The 20,194-nt window shown below is 44.9% G+C and overlaps 1 protein-coding gene across 1 annotated transcript in view; it reads left to right on the forward strand.

Moving 5' to 3' along the window:
* The window catches only part of wdfy3 (WD repeat and FYVE domain containing 3), an 89,665-nt gene that overhangs the window by 53,608 nt on the left and 15,863 nt on the right, over positions 1-20,194 (forward strand). The window contains exons 23-43 of the mRNA XM_069683542.1: positions 9-120; positions 446-636; positions 790-942; positions 1,301-1,374; positions 1,484-1,645; positions 1,763-1,857; positions 2,682-2,802; positions 3,063-3,280; positions 5,105-5,301; positions 5,516-5,650; positions 7,608-7,787; positions 8,288-8,521; positions 9,816-9,915; positions 10,954-11,114; positions 13,537-13,766; positions 14,293-14,402; positions 15,460-15,642; positions 16,732-16,889; positions 16,975-17,052; positions 17,360-17,590; positions 19,524-19,568. Of these exons, the coding sequence (XP_069539643.1) occupies positions 9-120; positions 446-636; positions 790-942; positions 1,301-1,374; positions 1,484-1,645; positions 1,763-1,857; positions 2,682-2,802; positions 3,063-3,280; positions 5,105-5,301; positions 5,516-5,650; positions 7,608-7,787; positions 8,288-8,521; positions 9,816-9,915; positions 10,954-11,114; positions 13,537-13,766; positions 14,293-14,402; positions 15,460-15,642; positions 16,732-16,889; positions 16,975-17,052; positions 17,360-17,590; positions 19,524-19,568 (3,168 nt within the window). The remainder of the gene's footprint in view (positions 1-8; positions 121-445; positions 637-789; positions 943-1,300; positions 1,375-1,483; positions 1,646-1,762; positions 1,858-2,681; positions 2,803-3,062; positions 3,281-5,104; positions 5,302-5,515; positions 5,651-7,607; positions 7,788-8,287; positions 8,522-9,815; positions 9,916-10,953; positions 11,115-13,536; positions 13,767-14,292; positions 14,403-15,459; positions 15,643-16,731; positions 16,890-16,974; positions 17,053-17,359; positions 17,591-19,523; positions 19,569-20,194) is intronic.

The raw sequence follows: 20,194 nt of genomic DNA on the forward strand, positions 1-20,194 counted from the left end.
CTCTTTAGCTCGCCGTGTCGTCTCATGAAAACGCCACTCCGGTGAAGCTGATCCATAACGCGGCCGGCCACCTCAACGGGCCAGCTCGTACCATCGGAGCCGGAGTCGTTGGATACTTAGGTAAACCAAGTCTTTGAAATGAACCATAAAATAATCAACAAATCCTGCTTTATACAGTATTGTTGAATACATTGTTGTCCAGGGTTTGATTGATTGGTTGGTTATGGTGCTGAACTGCAGACAGAAGCCTTTACATGTTCAAATTCTTTACTCGAAACTGTCTTTGATGATCCCTTATGTTGGTACGTCCTTTAAAAAGTTGTTTCTAGCAAAATAGCCAAATTAGCTTGTTATTTAGCAGGTTTTGATTTTGAAGTGTCACATTTATTCTGCAGCTTCCTTTTTACTAAATGAAACGCATATCTTTTCCCACTTTTCCCTGTAGGTGTCCGCGCCTTCGTGGCTAAACCCGTTGCCAACAACCTGCAGTATACAGGTGGTGCAGCAGCCATCTTGGGGCTGGTCGCCATGGCGTCAGATGTGGAGGGATTGTACGCAGCTGTCAAAGCGTTGGTGTGTGTCGTGAAGAGCAACCCGCTGGCCAGTAAGGAGATGGAGCGCATCAAAGGATACCAGGTTAGACACGATTCTACGGCTGAAAACTTGTCACAAAACAAGTTTAAATATTCTTCTTACAACCTCCAAGTTCAGCCCTTAAGATTGATTTAAAAAATGCACTTAAATATGAAGGGTTAAATAATATTCTCCCCTGTTTTCTGTCCCTTGCAGCTGCTGGCCATGCTGCTGAAGAAGAAGCGCTCGCTGCTCAACAGCCACATCCTCCACCTCACCTTCTCTCTGGTGGGAACAGTGGACAGCGGCCACGAGACCTCCATTATTCCCAACTCCACGGCCTTCCAGGACCTGCTGTGTGACTTTGAGGTGAGTAACGGGGGGGGCAAATGGAGCCATGATTCCGGTAAATGTTATATATGAAATAAGGTAATTAGATTGTGCAGCATTATGCAGTCCATCAGCTGAACGTCTGCCTTCTTGGCAGCTGACCAGCTTCTTGTTCCACTTAAACTCGGCCTGGCCGATGAACAGTGAGAGTCGCAGGTGTATTCTGGGATGCTCTGGCTGCCTTTGCTTGATGAGAAGAAAGTTTCTTACACAGTTGCTGAATCTCTCAGTAACTGGGCCGCTCGGTGCCAAGATGTCACCGCTCCCTGCCAGCAGTTTGTTTTGCAAAACACGACTCGTGTCGCAGAGGTCTCAGTCTGCTCCTTCTGCTCCTCAGGTGTGGCTCCACGCTCCCTACGAGCTCCATCTGTCTCTGTTTGAGCATTTCATCGAGCTGCTGACTGAATCCAGGCAAGTGTCAAACTTTTACTTTGCGAGTGAATCTTGTTTTTTTGGCATCATTTAGGCAAAGAAGCTGAACATTAAACTAACTCTGTGTGACACTTTCTGTATCAAACAGTGAGGCGGCTAAAAATGCCAAACTGCTGAGGGAGTTTCAGCTGATCCCCAGGCTGCTGCTGACCCTGAGAGACACCTCGCTGTCCCAGCCGACTGTAGCTGCCATCAGCAACGTGCTCAGCCTGCTGCTGCAGGGCTTCCCCAACCCATACGATCTGCTGCGGTAAACACATGATCACACACACTGTACCTGTGCTTAAGGTGTAAACGTTCTTATACATCTCGTGCACACAGCAGTGAGGAAACTAAAACACAAACCTCTGTGTTTTTCACCTCGCAGGTTCGGACAGTTCATCTCCTCCACTCTTCCCACATTTGCAGTGTGTGAGAAGTTTGTCGTCATGGAAATCAATAACGAGGAGAAGATCGATGGAGGTAACGATAGATTTAATGCAGTGATGCTTTTAATTCTGTGGCCAAGTGCTGGTAAAAGCTGGGTGCTATTTTTCATATTTCTCCAAGACTAAACAGTAAAAGCCGGTTGCTGTGAAACAGGCTGTAATGGCTGCAAGGAAGTCTTTCAGGGCGTCCAATGAAGAGTTTTGTCTTTGCAGCGTATTATTCTTCTAAGTGTCTGACAACATTACAGAAAGGAATGCGACAGCGACAGACATTTTTTGTTAATTAAAATCCGTCTTTATACCTGAAACATCCATTACATGTTTTTCTTCAAAGCCACCAGACTCCACTGACAAAAACATTTTTGTTTTGCTCACAGAACATGGGAGTCTCCGGTCCACTGCTGCCTTAATCGCTTTGTTTGATTTGTTTTTTGTGTCGTGTTGGATCCAAATAAACCCTTTAAAACACCAAACTCACACAGTAAAACAAACAAACAAACAAACCGATGAAGGCAGGTGTCGACCAGAAACCAGAGTCTGGTTGCTTGAAAGAGAGTGATGCAACAGCTGTTTCTTGTTTAAAAAAAGAATCTTACCTCAACAGAAAAAAATAGGTCCTTCTTTGAAAGCACGTTTTCTGTATATTGTCAGACACTTGGTGGCAAAAACAAGCATTTAACCTGGCAGACTTCGATCGAATGACCTCGCCCTGAAAGATAGCACAGCAGCCATTACAAATTGTTTCACGGCTGCTTTTTGTACGTGCTAGTCCTGTTTTTAAAAATAGGTTGCAGGTTTAAAAATACTGGAATTCCCTCCAAAATAACCCGACTGATTGAAACTATCTGGCGTCTCCAGGTAATGATGATGACTTCGGCGGCCTCCTGTCAGCCAGCCTCATTCTGCTGAGAAACCGGCTGCTGGACAACCTGCTCAGACTGCTGTTCACCACCAAGGAGAAGTGCTCCGTCAATGCCCAGTAAGACAACAGACTCATCCTATATCTGCTTATCCTGAAAGCTCTGTCCTTCAAAATAAAATACCCAGGGAACCCATTAATTGTTAGCAAAATGTGAACACTCTAAATAGAATCAAATGTGTTTAAGTCTATTGGGAATTTATTGCATGTTAAAATATTTAAACACTAAAGCAAAGCTGCTCTATGAAGCTTCTGACTTGATTTTTAGACGTAACAGTGGCTGTAAGTTTACTCCATCTCCTCTCTGTCTCCCCCTGCAGGGCTTGTGAAGAGCTGGTGCGAACGCTGGGCTTCGATTGGCTCTTGATGTTCATGGAGGAGCACCTCCACTCGAGCACGGTCACAGCAGCTCTGTGGATCCTGGTGGTGCTGCTCTCCAACCAGTCCATCCTAAACCGCTTCAAAGAAGGCCTGTGTGGAGGCGGCTGGCTGGACCACACCGACTCCGTCCTGACCAATAAGATCGGCACAGTGCTGGGTGAGTCACCGCGACACAGCTCATCAAACAAGATCTGTATTCACATGGACATTCCCTACCAGTCGAGTAAGAGTCATTCAGTGATCATGTCACATGTGCATGCTGTATGTATTAATGTGGCTCAGCAGACGCCTCTCCTCACTCTGGCAACGCTTTCCGCCGGAGTTGGCCTTCGTTCAGTAAACAGAAAGCTGCGCAGTTTGTGCGCCGCACGGCCAAGGGTTTGTCTTCTCTTTTCTCCCTGCTCTCCCTGACGCTGCGAACATCCGTAGCTCAATGGTTTTCAACCTTATTTTCTCTTTACTGTCTCTTTTATGCTTTAGTTTCACATTAATTATAAAGTAAGAAGATTATATTCTTACAAATTTGTTCACTATATTTCTTTTTTTGTTTGTTTACTTCATTAAACTACATTAAAACCTCCCCATTATCATCTTAACCGTTCGCCAGGTTGAGAACCATTGACCTTGCTTCCACGCAGAGTAGTGACATGGCCTGACAGAAGTGTTGTAGCATTATCCAGTAGTTGTACTCAGATGTGGAGTTTGTCCTCCTGCTCCTCCAGGTCCTCGTCTTTTAGGTTCTTTTGTGAGTTTCCATTTTAAATGCTTCATTCGCTCAGTTAGAAGATTACAGTCCTGGGCCTTAGTAGACCTGCCCCACGAGGGGAATTCACATATTTTTAAACCTGGGCCTACTTTTATTTCTGTTTGTGTCTTATTGACTTAAAGTTTCGGTAAAGCTCCAATAGATTGTTCCTGCAGCAGTGAAACAGGCTGTGATGGCTGCAATGTAATCCTTAGGGGCTAATGCATCATTTAAATGGCCTTTGTAGCCACTGACAGGCCCAGATTGTTATGTCAGTGTCGTATAATATTACACAAAAGATCGATATAGTGATAGTTGTTTTTGTAAAGGAGTAAGATGCTTTTTAAAAAAACAACATTTCCTGTTGAACTCTTTTCTGAGTCAGTCGTCTTTCAGTTGGAAGGTTGTTGGCTCAATCCCCAGCTCCCTCAGGCTACATGTCGAAGTGTCCTTGGGCAACACACTGAACCCAATGTACCTCCCGTTGGCATAGCCATCTGTGTGTGAATGTGTGTGTGAAAGGGTGAATGTGACGTGTAGTGTAAAAGCGATTTGAGTGGTCTCAAGACAAGAGCAGTGCTATATAAGTACAGTCCAGTTACCGTTTCATTCCAAAGCCACCTGACTCCATCGACATAAACAGTACGTTTATCTAGCAGAACACAGAGGTTGATGGACTACCACTGTCTCAATCAGTTATTTTGGTTTGTGCATTACACAAATATTGTGTTCGATCCAAACTAATAATTTTAAACACAGAAAAAGCCTGAGGCAGCAGTGCAGCAGGACCTCCTGTATTCTGCACGTTGTAACTGTTTTGCTCAGTGGAGTTTGGTGACTTTGAAAAGAACAATGTAAAGGCTGATTGTGGTTTTAAAAAAACAAAAATGACAACAATCAGAGCCTGTCAGAGGCAAACAAGAGCACTTTCAGAGGAACGTACTTTGATCAGGTGCATTTGCCTGCTGTGATTACATTGCAGCCATAAAAGCCTGTTTCACTGCTGCTGGCTGAAGCTGGAGCCATGCCCAAACGTTTTGTCCCCACAACATGTAAATATGTGCCTCAGGTTTAGAAATATGAGAGCCACCTTTAAACCCCAAACGATGTACAGTAACAGCTTATAGCTACAGTTGGCAGTAGGTGCTGTAGTCAAAAGGCAGATGCAGTAGTGCCTCCTGTCTACCTTTAACTCTCACTCCTCCCTTAACGCTCCAACCTCTCCTCTCTCTTTAGGCTTCAACGTGGGCCGCAGTGCAGGCGGGCGCTCCACGCTGCGAGAGATCAACCGGGACGCCTGCCACTTCCCAGGATTCCCTGTGCTGCAGACGCTGCTGCCCAAACACACCAACGTGCCGGAGCTGTACTTCCTGCTCATGGCTCTGTTCCTGCAGCAGCCCGTCACCGAGCTGCCGGACAGCCTGCAGGTACATGTTAGTATACCCAACCTTTTTCTTCTTCTCATAATACTAATACATCTTCTGATGCTGCTTTTCATCTGAATGCAGCTCAGAACTTTTACTAACAGCAAATCTCAGACGTAAAACCAAAACACTGTTAGAAGAACACACACGCAGCTAGCTTAAATGTAGCAACAAAGAGTAATAAGTAGTGTTTATATTTCCCCTGTGTTTATTGTCTTCTCAGTTTGACTTGGACTCCATCTGGACGTTCATCTTTGGCATCCCGGCCTCCAGTGCGACAGTCGTGGGCTCCATCCACAATGTTTACACCGAGGCTGCCTTCCTGCTGCTGGCCATGCTGCGCAGCATGCTCAACCTGGTGAGAACCGCAGATCAGCCTGCCACTGTTGTTTGGGATAGATGCTAATATTTCTCAGCACTGACCCCTCAAGCCACCAAGCTCCTACATTTTATGGCTTAAGTACCTTTCGGTGACCTTTATAAAACTATAAAAAACAGACTATAAAAAACAAGAGAGGCAATTAAACACACCCTCTTGTTGTGTAACCTTCTAAATATTGTCAATTCCAAATAAACCATTTGGTGCACATGCTCTCTCACAGCCTCTCATCCCAGCACTGTGCATGAGTGCATCATGGCTTTGAAATAAACGTAAACAGCATATGAATACCGTAAAATCTGGAATATAAGTCACTGTCTGTTTTTGGGGGTATCCCAGAGGGGAAAAAGGTTTTCTACAGCTGTTTATTATAGTAATTTATTTCAACACTGTTTGAATTTATTTTGAAACACATTTAAAACACAAATCACAGCCTACCATCTGTTTTCTCCATGTTGAGTTTGTAATCCTGCTAGCTACCGGTGCGTAGGTGAGCTCAGCCTACGGTGACGTTGATCGTTGTGAGGATGGCGGCTGCACTGGCGATCATAACGGCGCGTGTCCGTGACGAAGCTTTAACTAGATTATAGAGCCCTCGTCTGGGTAAAATACTGTAACACAATAAAATACGTCTGGTATATTGGTCACACCGGTATATAGGACGCAACCCACTTTTTAGATAGAAAAAAGTTTGTTAAAAGTGCGTCTTAGACAAGGAATTTTACGGTAAGTGCCTTTCAGAAAATACATTTTAAAAGTTTAAAATGTAAAAATGTAATAAGTTTCTAATCTGAGGTGATAACTCATCCTGTCCGTTATAGTGTGAGGGTTTGGGTCAGCTGTAGCACAAGAACAAGCCTATAAATGCCACTGAAGAGAATATAACCAAAATAGCAACAGAACAAGAGCTGAGATATTCTGAAGTCCATCTTTATTGTCATTTTCCAGAAAAACAGTTAAAAGCTGAAAAAACAAACAAACTTCAGGCTTCATATTTCACTGTGTGATACCTGTGCAGTAGCTTAGCATAATTAGCAGTTAAAACTCCTCGTGTTTCTCACCCTGGTGCTCTGTGCAGGCCCTCAAACAGCCTCTGCCTGAAACGACTCAGTCAGCTGTCTCTTTAAGAAACCCCGCCCCTACAAGCCAACTTTCTTCTGATTGGCCAGCTCTCCGAACCCTGCTGATGCTGCACTTTGTGACGTCACAAAGTGCAGCGTGTAGAACAAACTGTGTTAAACCTGGCGTTCACAGCAGCCTGCAGACTGAGCTGAGAAGCCTGGAGATTACTCCAACGTACTTCTACCTACAGATCTGAAACTTCACCCACGTTTAGTCTGGACGTCCAACAAATGTGTCTTAAAATGTGAAACAGCATAATACCCCCTCTTTAAAATGTTTCTTTTCTGGATCAAATCTTCCCTCAGCCTCAGATATTTCACATCGCTCCTCTTTATTTTATCAGAAGAACTGACAGAACCTTTTATTGACCCTTTGTTCTGTGAGGATATAAAACTCTTAAGAGAAACGGCTGCACCCAGAACTCGACTAATTAAATCCAACACCTTTTCCCAAAAGCAGATTACACTTGAACACTCCCACACAGAGAGCTTATGTCTGAGTCGAATATGTGAGAGGTTTCATCAGTCGTGTTTAAGTGCTTCTTTCTGTAGGATTTCCCAGCAGATTCTTTGAAGGTCTTTTTAAGCTCCAATAATCCGACAAAAATGACTCTGCGCTCGTGCTGTTTTCATCCTCATCCCTGCACTCACATCCGGGAGCTTCTCTGTGGGCTGCGCCGTGTTCGCTGCTGGTTACTGACACGTTTATTCGACCTCCTGGGAGCAGAGCGCCTCACTCTGAGAGCACTTTACTCAGATCCTCCAGACCTGTCTGATGTTTGAGCTGATGCTTGATTTGTCTTCTTTGTCTGCAGCCGTGGCAGTCGGAGGAGGAAGGGTCCTGGCTGAGGGAGTACCCGGTCACCCTCATGCAGTTCTTTCGGTACCTTTACCACAACGTGCCCGACCTCGCTCCGATGTGGCACAGTCCTGAGTTCCTCTGTGCGCTGGCAGCGACTGTCTTTCCCTTCAACATCAGGCCGTACTCTGAGATGGTAAGGCCGGTCACTTGTTACCCTAAAATCCCCACAAATGAAGTTCTAGCTGAAGGAAATGTGTGACCTTTAGAGGGGAATGCAGCAGCTCTTCCTCTGCACAAATCTCTTCTCTCAAGACTTTTAATTCAATTGCATTAAGAGCTTTTGTTCCGGGTCTGTAAAAATGGCTCTGAGACTGCAAAAAATCTCATTAGCAGAGCAAAAACACAGCTTCAGTAACCCTATCAACCTGCTGCAGATATATTGTGATTGTCTGTTATGGGGCAATAAAAAGCACATCTTATTGCCCCTTTGAAACCCCGGACGCTGTAATCACTGCAGTCTTTCTCAGGAGCAAAGGTGCTTTCAGACAGTTTAATAAGGTAGTTGCTCCTGCAGAGTGCATCGCTTTTTAATGAAGTTAAATGTCTTAAATTAAATTCTTCCTGTAAAAGAATATCATTGTTTTCACCCCGTACCTTCTATCCTTACTAAATCCTTGTCTCACTTCATCACAGGTCACTGATCTGGACGACGAGGCGGGGTCTCCCACCGAGGAGTTCAAGGCCTTCGCTGCAGACTCGGGAATGAACCGCAGTCAGTCTGAGTACTGCAACGTGGGCTCCAAGACGTCCCTGACCAACCACCCGGCCAAGAAGTACGTCTTTGACTTCATGAGGGTCCTCATCATGGACAACCTCTGCATGACCCCGGCCAGCAAGCAGACGCCCATCATCGACCTGCTGCTGGAGGTGAGGAGATAAACAGGGTCAAAGATTAAAATCACTCTAATGTTAGCCTTATAAAAAAGACAACTACAGCCGGAGGAGAAGAGTAATATTCTAAAAAGAAAATAGAAAAATTAAAGTTTTGCAAATTTGCAAGAACAAAACTTTATGCACACAAATCCTCTCTGAACACGCAGCCAAGCACGTAACACACTTGACAGTAGTCAGCTACAACCTTGGAGTCGCTGTTTTTTGTATAAGCCTCCATTCACACAACAAAACGACTGAAACGATCAGTGCAGCCATTCTTCCCTATGCCATTTGGCTTAAGTGTATCATAGGAATCCATGTGCCACAGACCCCTTTAGTGCATCTAAAATCACAAGTATTTCCTTATTGCTAAATCTGACTGAAAAGCATAATTTGACTCGGTCGTGCACGGCAGGCATGATGCCCAGTGAGCAGCAGCGTGTCATGTTCAGTAGTGAGGGAAAACGATTTGAGTTTTTTCTTGAAAATCTGTGACTTGGTCCGATTTTTTTTTCCAGCAAATGTACAACTTTAATCTTTAGAGTTTTTCCTCAGAATAGTACTCTTCTCCTCCGGCTCTGTTTTAAAACAATAACAATCCCCCCCAGAGCTGCAGTTTACTACAGTTAAAAAATAATCTCTGTACTTACAAAAACACCCGACAGCAGAAATAACATGCACATGAAGCATGCACTCCATGTCGGGCTAATGACACCACTTGACATGAGAATACTTCTTATAATAGCCCGTCTCCTGAGCGTGTAGGGAGCAGCAGAATTAGAAAATGCAGGATTAAACCACACACCAGCAGCTAGCAGAGAAAACAAGGTCAGCAGCTCCCTAATTAGTCATTCATGTCAACTGCTGCAAAACGAGTTATGAGTGATTAGAAAAAACATCCAGCAAATATGAGTCTAAGTGTCTATCTGTCCCAACCCCTGCAGTTTGCAGACAGAAATAGAATTGGCGGTGTTTCCAAAAATTTTGTTTTAAGCAGATTTAAAATGCTGCAGAAGTGTGCATGTAAAACAAAACATATGTATGTGTGGATGTCACCTTAGCATGGACTTAAAGAGTCCATAATCACATTTAACATCTTCATCAACTGGAAATCACCTTTTAGTCTTATTTGAGTGCAAAAATCATGCTTTTATCTGCTATTAATCACACTTCTCTTGGTTCCAGCCATCACTGGAGCGGACTTAAATTCTTGGTTTTAAAGTAAAACAAACAACAAACTCGTGGTTCTAATCATTGGTCCTGAATTGTGTCTGCTTCCTGCTTCCAGGCCTCCCCGGAGCGCTCCACGAGAACGCAGCAGAAGGAGTTTCAGTCCAACATCCTGGACGGCGTCATGGAGCATCTTCTGGCTGCGGACGTCCTTCTCGGTCAGAACAAAGTCCTCAACACTCAAACAGCCTCTTTATGTCTGTTCACTTTGTAGTTCTCCGGCCAACTGCTTTATTTTCCCGTCAAGTGTCCTCACGGAGCGGATAGTTTTCCACTTGCAAGAAGCAGCTCCTAGAGAAGACGAAGCTGCCTCGTAATTTCTCAGTATTTGGCCATGCACTGCTCACAGAAATAGCTGATGATTATGCAGGAAACAGGCTGGATCGTTATGCTGCAGGACAGCTTGGGCCCATTTAAAGGTTGGCTCTGTGTGATGCATCATGAGTCAGCAAATCAGTCTGAAGCCCCGAGAAGGGAGAGCATCTTCAGCACGTCACATGTTTGTGATGTATTAAGAATGAGCTACATATGCTTATTATAATTATACACAACATATTTCAAATGTTTCTAGTCCTTTGAATACAACACGTCTGAGCTCGCCTGAAAACCTTTCTCTGTTAGTGATCCAAGCTGTCATTGGGCGAGAGGCAGGGTTACACCTGGACTGATCACCAGTCAATCACAGGGCTGACACACAGAGACAGACAACCTTTCACACTCACACCTCTTACGGGCAATTTAGAGTCACCAGTGAACCTAACGAGCATGTCTTTGGACTGTGGGAGGAAGCTGGTGTACCCAGAGGGAGGGGTTCCAACTAGGAACCTTCTAGCGGTGAGATGACGGTGCTAACCACTGCACCACCGTGCAGGCCTTAAGTAAAGATATCTAGTGTGAAAAAAACCATAAAATCTTTTAAAACAAGGCGGCCAGACGTTTTAAATCTCGGTAATACTCTCAAGTTCCTCAGTAACAAGTGATTATATCTTATTGGGATAATTAAGGACAAAAAATATTGATCAAACATAAACCTGGTTAGAAGAAGTTTCTAATCAGACAAAATAAAAGCACATATTGCCTTTATTCAAGATGTTTAATTATACTTATATTGAGTCTCTGAAACCAAGCGGAGTCCTTCAGTGTGAAAGGACACATTATAAATGCCGTCTAAAATATGTTCCCTCCTCTCTGTCCAGGTGAAGACGCCTCTCTGCCCCTCAGCAGCGGCGGCAGTTATCAGATTCTGGTCAACAACGTCTTCTACTTCACGCAGCGGGTGGTGGACAAGCTGTGGCAGGGCATGTTCAACAAGGACTCCAAGCTGGTGGTGGACTTCATCGTGCAGCTCATAGGACAGGTACGGACCCAAGCTGGGGTAGAAAGCACAGATTAAAGACTCAACGGGAATGTCCCGCAGAGATCGTTACTGCAACCTCTGCCTGGTCAAGTTATCAAGCTCAGAGACACAGTCAAGTTCGCTGGATATTCTCCACTGATGGCAAACTGTAAATTCAGTGTTTGGATGGATGGAAAACTGATTAATGGTCATGCAGTGCTAAAAACAAAACTCCTCTGATCATAGAAGTAACGCTCAGAATCCTCGAGGTCAGTGTTGTTTAACTTCTCACATTGCTGCCGTGAAGTCCAGGCAGAGCCCAGGACGCCTTGGCAGACTTCTGTCCACATGACCACACCTATCAGTGATGCTGGGTGTGGTAACACAGATGGGAAACAGGCCTGAAGCTGTGACTCACACAGGGCAGAAAAACACTTTCAGCTGTCTGTGAGGTTTCTCCTTTAAGCTTTGCAGAAGCTTCAGATTCTTACTTCAAGTGATGCCTTGACGGGCTGCATTTTCACTGAAATGAAACTGGAATTTCTTGCATCTCTTTAAAAGCATTGCAGAGTTTCCCTTCCTGTACCTGCAGAATGATGCTGGAAGCATGTAGTGTTATGAAACCAGACTACATTTACAACACAATGCATGTTTTTGGCTGACCGCTGGGTTCATCCCTACACATGGGTCTGTATGTGAGTGAGGGAGTGACGGTACTTTCAGAGCCATAGGCTGGGCTGCTCCTCCGCTGCTCGTCCACTGTCCTCACCATGTCCGCAGCGCACATATCCAGGGGTAGTTTCGGGTCTTTGTTTTAAATGTTTCCGTGGGTTGGTCTTTACAGAAAACGATTTTACTTACATTAGAAAAAGGACCTTAATTATTACACAGCGACAACAACGGTATGAGCCGAGACGGAGAGACGGAGAGCGAGCGAAGGGGAGAGAGGGAGAGACTGCACCCAGGTTACGTCTGTAACATGATGTTATTTATTTATTTTTACTAACATAGACACTTTTGGCCTGCGTGAGACTTAAGACTACGTTTTTAATTTAAAGAAAATTAAGCAGGAGCCGCGATACGGAGCCTGTTAGTGACTTTATCAATCAGGAAAAGTTACAAATAAAGTAAAAGAAATAACAACGCGTCTGGAAACACTTCAAAATAAAAGCATTGTGTACAAACGAGGGGGTTCAGTGTTCCAGATCGGGCTTTTACTTTTAAAAATCATACAGGAAGTGTTGACCTACTTGACTTTTACTACAGGAAGAGATGTTGATCAGTAAGACTCACAAATCACAACAGGTCAGGTCGCGGGTCAGCCACATCCTAGGTTTTGACCTTGTCTTGTTATAATAACCACAGACAGACTTATCACACCGACTAAACTCACCAGCAAAGAGCTGCCCTCGTGCGTGGACACGTTCTCTCGCTGCAGACACTGTCTGCATGAATAAAACTTTCCTTCTGAGTCTTGCTCCAGTTAACGTAACAAGTGAACACACTTAGGGTTAAATCAGATCAGCAGCATCCCTCTGACTGCTGGCTGCACAAACTCGATTTAGCCCTTTAAGGCTTTTAAGTGCGTTTAGAGTCTGACTTACTGGCAGGTGTGTATTTGTCTGTCTGTCTAGACGTAGTATATGTTGTATGTGACAATACATGTGAAATACTTACTGTTATTTACTGGCATCAGTTTCGTGGATGATCATTAGATTTTTACACCTCTGTAAAATCAAAGGTGCTCTTGAATGTAGAATCTTTGTGTGAGTAAAGTCGTGTGGACTTTGGGATTCGTGTTTTGAGCGACGCCTTCTGCACACATCAGATTATGAGATTATACTCTTAAATCAGTTTTGTCTCTCGTACTGCGTCTTTGTGTCTTTGACATGTCTCAATTTGATTAGTGATTTAAAGCTGTATCCTCAACGCAGAGGCAGTTAGAATTAGGACTTTTCATTTCATTCAATTTAGTACCAGTGGGGAGACGCTCCTGCTGCAGTTGTGAACAACTAAATCCAACTCTTGGACTAAGTGAGGTATTAAAAGTTGACAAGTTGTTTTCTTCAGACTTCAGATCTTAATTTAATTTAGCCTCTCGTGTCTTTTTAGTGCATTTACTCTAAAAGCATCCTTACAAGTAGCAGTTTGTTTCCTTAACATCATCTGTTGTTACAACATGTTGGACTTGAATTCCTTCAGCAGGTCTCTGCTCAGACTTACACAACACTATAGTAGCAAAGCTACGTTCACAACCGTCTAACCTCTTAACCCAGTTCAGCCTGGTTGCTCAAACAAATCTTCTTTCTGCTTAAGAATTCTACAGCAGCTTTATCCACATGCAGAGCCGCGCCACTAAAGAACAAGTCAAACCTTTTCTCTCCCTTCTTTGGTTCAGTCGGTAACTCTTACACCTGTTTGTTTCCTCCCTCTGCTTCTCCAGTCTAAAAGACGTTCTCAGGGTCTCTCTCTCGACACCATCTACCACTGTCTGAACCGCACCGTGCTCTACCAGCTCTGTCGACCCCACAAGACCGTAGCTCAGCAGGTGGCCCTGCTGGACGCCCTGAGGGTCCTGACTGTCAACCGCAACCTGGTGCTCGGCCCGGGGAACCACGACCAGGACTTTGTGGCCTGCCTGGCTCACTGCTTCATCTGCCTGCACAGCGGGAGGTAAGGGGACATATGGCTTGTCAAGAGATAGAGGAAGAGATCGTTACATCGTGCATTTATCAGGATTTTAGCACCTTAGTCTGAGTGGAGCAGGGATCATTTTTTCTATTTGTGCAGCATATTTTTCTCAGTAGTTTTAATGTTTCTTTGGCCCCGTCTGAGTAATGTCCATGCAGCTGAAGCACCAGTTCACACAGGGTCTCACACCTTGTTTTATACCTCTGAGCTCAGGTTGTGTTATGTCCACTTAAACACCATCGGGGTGAAACTGAGGCTTGTATTTTATCTGTGTGCTTGTGTGTGTTCTGCCAGAAGAACGGATCGCTTCCAAAATGTACAGCAGGTGGGGAGAGAGTGAGTTTCCTACCCTGCTGGGGACACAATATGTTTTACCTGACACACTGTACGACTGCAGAGAGCAGAACTATCTGCTGCAGAGAGGCCAAACAGTCTCACTCTCCCTGTGACGCCCCCCTCAGGTCTGTACGTGTCAGGTTGTGATGAGTCTCTGTGTGTGTTTGTGCAGCAGCGTGGAGGGCTTCGGGCTGGAGGCGGAGGCCAGGATGACAACCTGGCATGTGATGATGCCCACAGAGAACGAGGCTGACGCGACGCACAGCCACGACGTCAGCGAGGGTGAGACACTGTTAACGTGTGTGTGTGTGTGTGTGTGTGTGTGTGTGTGTGTGTGTGTGTGTGTGTGTGTGTGTGTGTGTGTGTGTGTGTGTGTGTGTGTGTGTTTTTCCTCTACTGTCTCATACAGTATCTTCTGGTTCGAAGGTTTTTTTGTATATTATTGAAAATAGAAAATAACTACAGTACCGGAGAAAAGAAAACTACAGTACTCAGTGTTCTTGCTTCTATCTATGCCAGCTCTTTCACCGTCACTTTTGGATTTTATTCCTTTTCTTTAAGGATTTCTTTTAAAGGGCCAGTTCGCTGATTTTCTACCTCAGTGGTATCATGCTATTATGGGGAGCTAATGCTGTTATGTAGGACGCTATCTGCTTCTCCAATGGGCCCTGGAAAGCCTCCACCAGACTACGTAAAACACGTCATCTGGCGGAGGCCAGGGAGCTCGCTTAACTACACTTCCTCAATCTAGGACGCCGCCTCCGATGTCATGTCTCGTTCAAAATCGTCAGGTTTGAAATGTAGACTGCAGACCTGAAGACTTTTTAGACAATCCACCGGTATATTCTCATCTTATTTCAGATTCTGTCCCGCTCTGAGCGGTTGCCTGCAGTGAAACGGTTCACTCCAGCGTCTCTCGCTGGGCCGTTCCTTTCAGAGGGAGGGGCGCAATGCACGCTGGGTGTTGTAGGAATGTAGACTGGACAAAACCACAACCTGTTTGTACATCTTTCTCCACAGCTATGGTGCCAATTTCAAATATTATTGCTTTTATTGATTACAGAGAACACCAGCTCTGACTGACAGAGGGTTTTTCTCCTTTAAGCTTATTAAGATTAAATGGGCTTTTCTGAATAAATGCAGTTTGACATGATGGATTGTTTATGTCTGAAACTATGACAGAAAAAGTTCACATTCACTCTCTAATAACATATAATCTACAGAGAGATGATATAGTGCAGAGGTCAGCTCAGTCCAGACTGATAAATAACCAAACAGCCACACAGCCGCACGTTACACTGACTTTATAATAAGTATGATGATCGTCCTCCCTCTGCAGGTCGGCAGCTGCTGCTGAAGGCGGTGAACCGCGTGTGGACGGAGCTGATGCACAGCAAGCGTCAGATGCTGGAGGACATCTTCAAAGTGTCTCTGCCCTGCAACGACAGAGGCCACGTGGACATCGCCACGGCCCGGCCCGCGCTGGAGGAGCCGGCCCTGAAGAGCTGGCAGAACCACCTGGGTGAGAGAGAGACACGCGTAGAAACCTGGAAGTAACCAGAGACGATTCAGGAAGGAGATGGATGGAGTCGTTTTCTGTGTCTGTGTGTTGTCAGCTTGTCAGTGCCCCGCCCCTTTAGGAGGCTAGCCCAGGTCCTGAGTGAATGATGGATTCTTTGGCTCCATGGTCATGCACTTTTACAAGGCACATATCGTCTGAACGTCCTGACATTAAAACAGCATTTTTCAGAACAAATCAGGAGAAAATTTGGAACCTATCTTTGACTCTCACTGCTTGAACTTTATGCTCAATAACACTCTGAATGTTTGTCTAAATTAGAGGGGGAAAAAGAGATCTCACACACTAAAGACAGGAAGCGTAGCTCATAATGTGTCATGTTTGTTAATATAACTGCACAGACTTGCTCAACACTTCCTGACCCACGCCTGTGTTGGATTTGTGACATTCCTTTTCCCTCTGAGTGACTGTTTTTGTGGCTTATCCACATTTACATAACAACACAAGCGATGTGGGAACTCCTCTTGTTGTTTTGCAAAGGAAAAACTTCACTGTGAAGTCCAGCCAAGAGGGCCTATTAATGCTGATCTCTCTCTCTCCCTCCTGCTGGGTCTCTCTGTGTCTCATCAGTGTTGAACTCTTGCTTATGTAAGCAGAGCGGTAAATTTCTAACAGCCACCTGCCAAAGTTCAGGCTCAGTCTGCTGAACCAGACAGTTTGGCAGGTAAACAGATGTAAAGAAGTTTTCTTTGAAAGTTCAAAGAGGTAAAAGTAATGAAGGAAGGTTAAAGAGCCAATCAGAGGTGGCAGCGCTGAAAAAAGACTCTATATAAAGTCTATTTAGGGCGTTTGTGTTTGGAGCTGTTTCTATAAGCTGATTGTTTTTATCAGGTCAACATTTTTGGGGTCGCTGCAGCACCTCCATTTATGCATTCGTGCATTCAAAGGACTTTTTTCTCTTCTGTTTTTTCCCTCCTTGAAGCTGTTGATTCTGTGTTCTGTTATCAAGAGTGAGAAGAGAGAAAGTGAGGCCTGTTTCAACGGCTTTGTAACAGTTACTTTTCTTTCCCCGCTCTCCTCTCTGCTGCTCAGTGCACGAGAAGAAGTGCATCAGCCGTGGTGAGGCGGTGGCTCCGGCCACGCAGTCCAAACTGTCCCGGGTCAGCAGCGGCTTCGGCCTCTCCAAGCTGACGGGCGTCCGCCGCAACAAGAAGGAGAACAGCCTGAACAAGAACAGCCTCTCTGCGCAGGTACGCACAAACACTGATACTGAGGCTGCTACAGCATCCTACGTGATATCCCTGTTCTTTACAATCATGTCTTTGTGATCCACAGGAGACCTTCCAGTGGATGTTCACACACATCGCTGTTGTTCGAGACCTGGTGGCCATGCAGTACAAAGAATATCAAGAGGTAAAACACACACACACATGAGTGAAGCACATATAATGATGTTACCACAGGGGGTGCAAAAAGGATTCAAGCCGCTTCATTAGAGATGTTATATTACAGCACAATTACACTGAGGAAGCAGCTGCAGGACAAAACAAACACCAGTTGTGTAACAGTGCAGTCATGGTTTTACTGCCGGACAGTAAACTAAATACAAACACAGCACAGGATTATATTTTATACTCTGGCGTCGCAGTTGTGACAGCTTGCATAATTTATAGCACCCTCTCTAAAGTGACTCACGCCTCCTCCTCCCTCCGTCTCCCAGCGGCAGCAGAACGCCCTGAAGTACGTGACGGAGGAGTGGGCGTCCATCGAGTACGAGCTGCTGCGCGAACGGGGCCTCTGGGGGCCGCCCATCGGGTCCCACCTGGACAAGTTTGTGCTGGAGATGACGGAGGGGCCCTGCCGCATGAGGAAGAAGATGGTCCGCAACGACATGTTCTATATCCACTACCCATACATCCCCGAGATGGAGCCCAACACCAACCCCGCTCAGGTATTTCATCTGGACTAATCTGCTCCCATAATCCCCTGCAGCATTTACATATTATTTTGGCTTTTATGCCTTTTTTTAGGATAGGAGGACAGTGGATAGAGTTGGAAACAGGGAAGAAAAAATGGGGAATATCATGCGGCAAAGGGCCAAGAGCAGGAGGCGAACTATGGCCCCTGGACGTGGGCTGCCGATTTAACCGCTGAGCTGAACTGGCGCCCCGTTTTAAGATATCTTTTAAAAACTACTCTTACAGTGGGAAGCTCAGTTGGAAATACAGATGTAGTGTATGAAGAGCTCACAGGCAACATCCATTTGTTATTAAAGTGAATATAGTGTAGAACCAAATTAAAAGAGAGACAATCTGTAAGGTGAATGTTGCCCTGCTAACGTTCACGGCTCCACCAGTCCATGTTAGAACAACAAAGAGCTGCCAGCGAGCACCTCCACCTCAGTGCACACGCCGCTGTTTGTTAATTACTGTTAGCAACACGTTATGTAGTCATGAGCCCTTTTTACACTGCGGTTCCGCCTCAGCGCCGTAACGAAGCTCTGCCGTTATGCCGCCTTTGTCATTTTACACTTGACCAAAGAACGTTGGCGTAAAGCCGCCCCACTGTGTGTTTTTACAGAGCAGTAAAACGTGCGCGAGGTGAAACAAACCGCTCTTGTTCAGTTGCCAAACTGCAAATAAATACAAAACGATCCAAGTAACAGAAGTTCTCAGAGCAGGAGGAAATAAAGACAAAATAAAAACCACATTTTGGCTCCAACAAGGCGTAACAGAGACATAATAATCCCATCTTACACAACAAAGGACCCTAAAATCTGTGTTTTCGTTTTTTAATTTTCTAAATACCAGAATTCGTCTGTGATATTGTTGCAGAACTTTAAGAGCCTTCCTCCCCTTTACAGTGCAAAAAGTCCCAAAGGCCATAACAGCAGTCTGACACTACACAGGCAGGGAACATGTTGAATGTAATATCAGGCGATAGCGATAGAAATTATAATGTTTTTAAAATATGAAAACTAGCTAATGAAGCGATGGCAGACACGTGCTTTCAAAGTATTTTTAAGCCTCGACGCCAAACATTTCAACCCAAAATAGAAGTGACTATAAATATTTGAATGAGAAGTTTTTTAGAGGTATTTTTCTCCATTGTGTCCTGAACTAATCCCCCGCAGTGCAGCGAACCTGTACGAAGAAGCCGTCCTTAAATAGAGCTCTCGGGCGAGCTGTTTGGTGTCCTGTGAGGAAGTCACACCAGCAGCCGGTGGCTCACTTTTCCTGGCACAGCGGAGACACATGAAGCTTTGTTTGCTCCACAAATATCCCCTCCGCTCTGTTTGCCAACACGTGCCGCTCATCGCTCTGCAGTGATTTATTTGGTCAGGGAGATACAGAGAGAGCGCTCAGAGGCATCACCATTCAGGACCGTATTAAAATCAGCTTTTTTCATGTATACATTTTATCTGGTGATGTTACTCATAGAAAATACAATACGGGCTTGATTACCAACAAACAAAGAAGCTAGGAAAGAGTAAAAGTTTTTCTGACACTTTCTTGGAAGGATTTGATTTAACAGCTACGTTCATGAGCGCCTCGTGAACTCCTAGAAACCTTCTGGGAGAAATTTCTGGCTCGTTTCTTCTTAAATCGTCCCAGAAAGATTGGCTCCAAGTCCCCCTGGTCTAAACGTTACTCATCATGTACACATGCTCTGGGACGTCTCTGCAGGGTGTTTGACAATCTCAAGTACTTCAGCTCAAAGTGTCAGTGACAGCAGTTGTTAAGAGGCGAGTGTCTCCAACCTGATCCAAAATTGTGCACCTCAGGAGTCGAATTTAGTTCTAGTTTCTTCTTGGCTTTTAAGAGTTACTTAAAAAAAAGATTATACATGTTTGGTCAATATCCACCTCTTTTTACCTCCTCCAGCACTCTTCCTCCCCCCCTCTGGTGCCCCTGATACCCTCAGCCCTGGCTGGGGTCCTTTACCGTGCAGAGGTACAATCTTGAAGTTTGCAGGATGAACTAACTGAGCTCTCGTTGACGTGTGGTGTGACTGCATGTTTTCAGAGCAGAATCACATCAATCAGAGAGCTGCTGATGACGTTCTGTCTGTTACGAGCTAACACAAAGCCACATGTTGATCCTGTTGTTGCTGTGTTTGAAGGCGTATCCTGCTTTTGTTAGCAGCCATGCAGGAGCACTTGGACTTACACGTGTGCGGTGGAGTTGACGGCCTTCCTGTTTAAGACTTGTGCTTAAAAAGGACATTTCCCTAAACTTAATATAACATGAGAACCTTAAGAACATTAACCAAGTCCAGTTGTCTTTTGGATTAAGCTTCGAATGCATGCAAACTTTTATTCGCTCTTCCTATACTTTGCTGACTTTGAAGTCGTTTTCCATCCAGTGTAAGATGTCCTAAAAAAACTGCAAAGAGCAGGACTGCCAAAGACATCATCAGTTGTTGTCGTTACTGAAGAGGCTGCATAATTACAGATAATCAAAGACATGGATGACTCTCTCTTTTGCATGTAACTGGTAACATTATTGGTATTTTCTAAGTGGTAAATTACAGATTCTTCTTCCATTTAGTCAAA

Source organism: Semicossyphus pulcher, unplaced genomic scaffold (assembly GCF_022749685.1).
Source record: "Semicossyphus pulcher isolate SPU_LCO1_2020_fin unplaced genomic scaffold, fSemPul1.0.p SCAF_6, whole genome shotgun sequence".
NCBI classification, from domain to species: domain Eukaryota; kingdom Metazoa; phylum Chordata; class Actinopteri; order Labriformes; family Labridae; genus Semicossyphus; species Semicossyphus pulcher.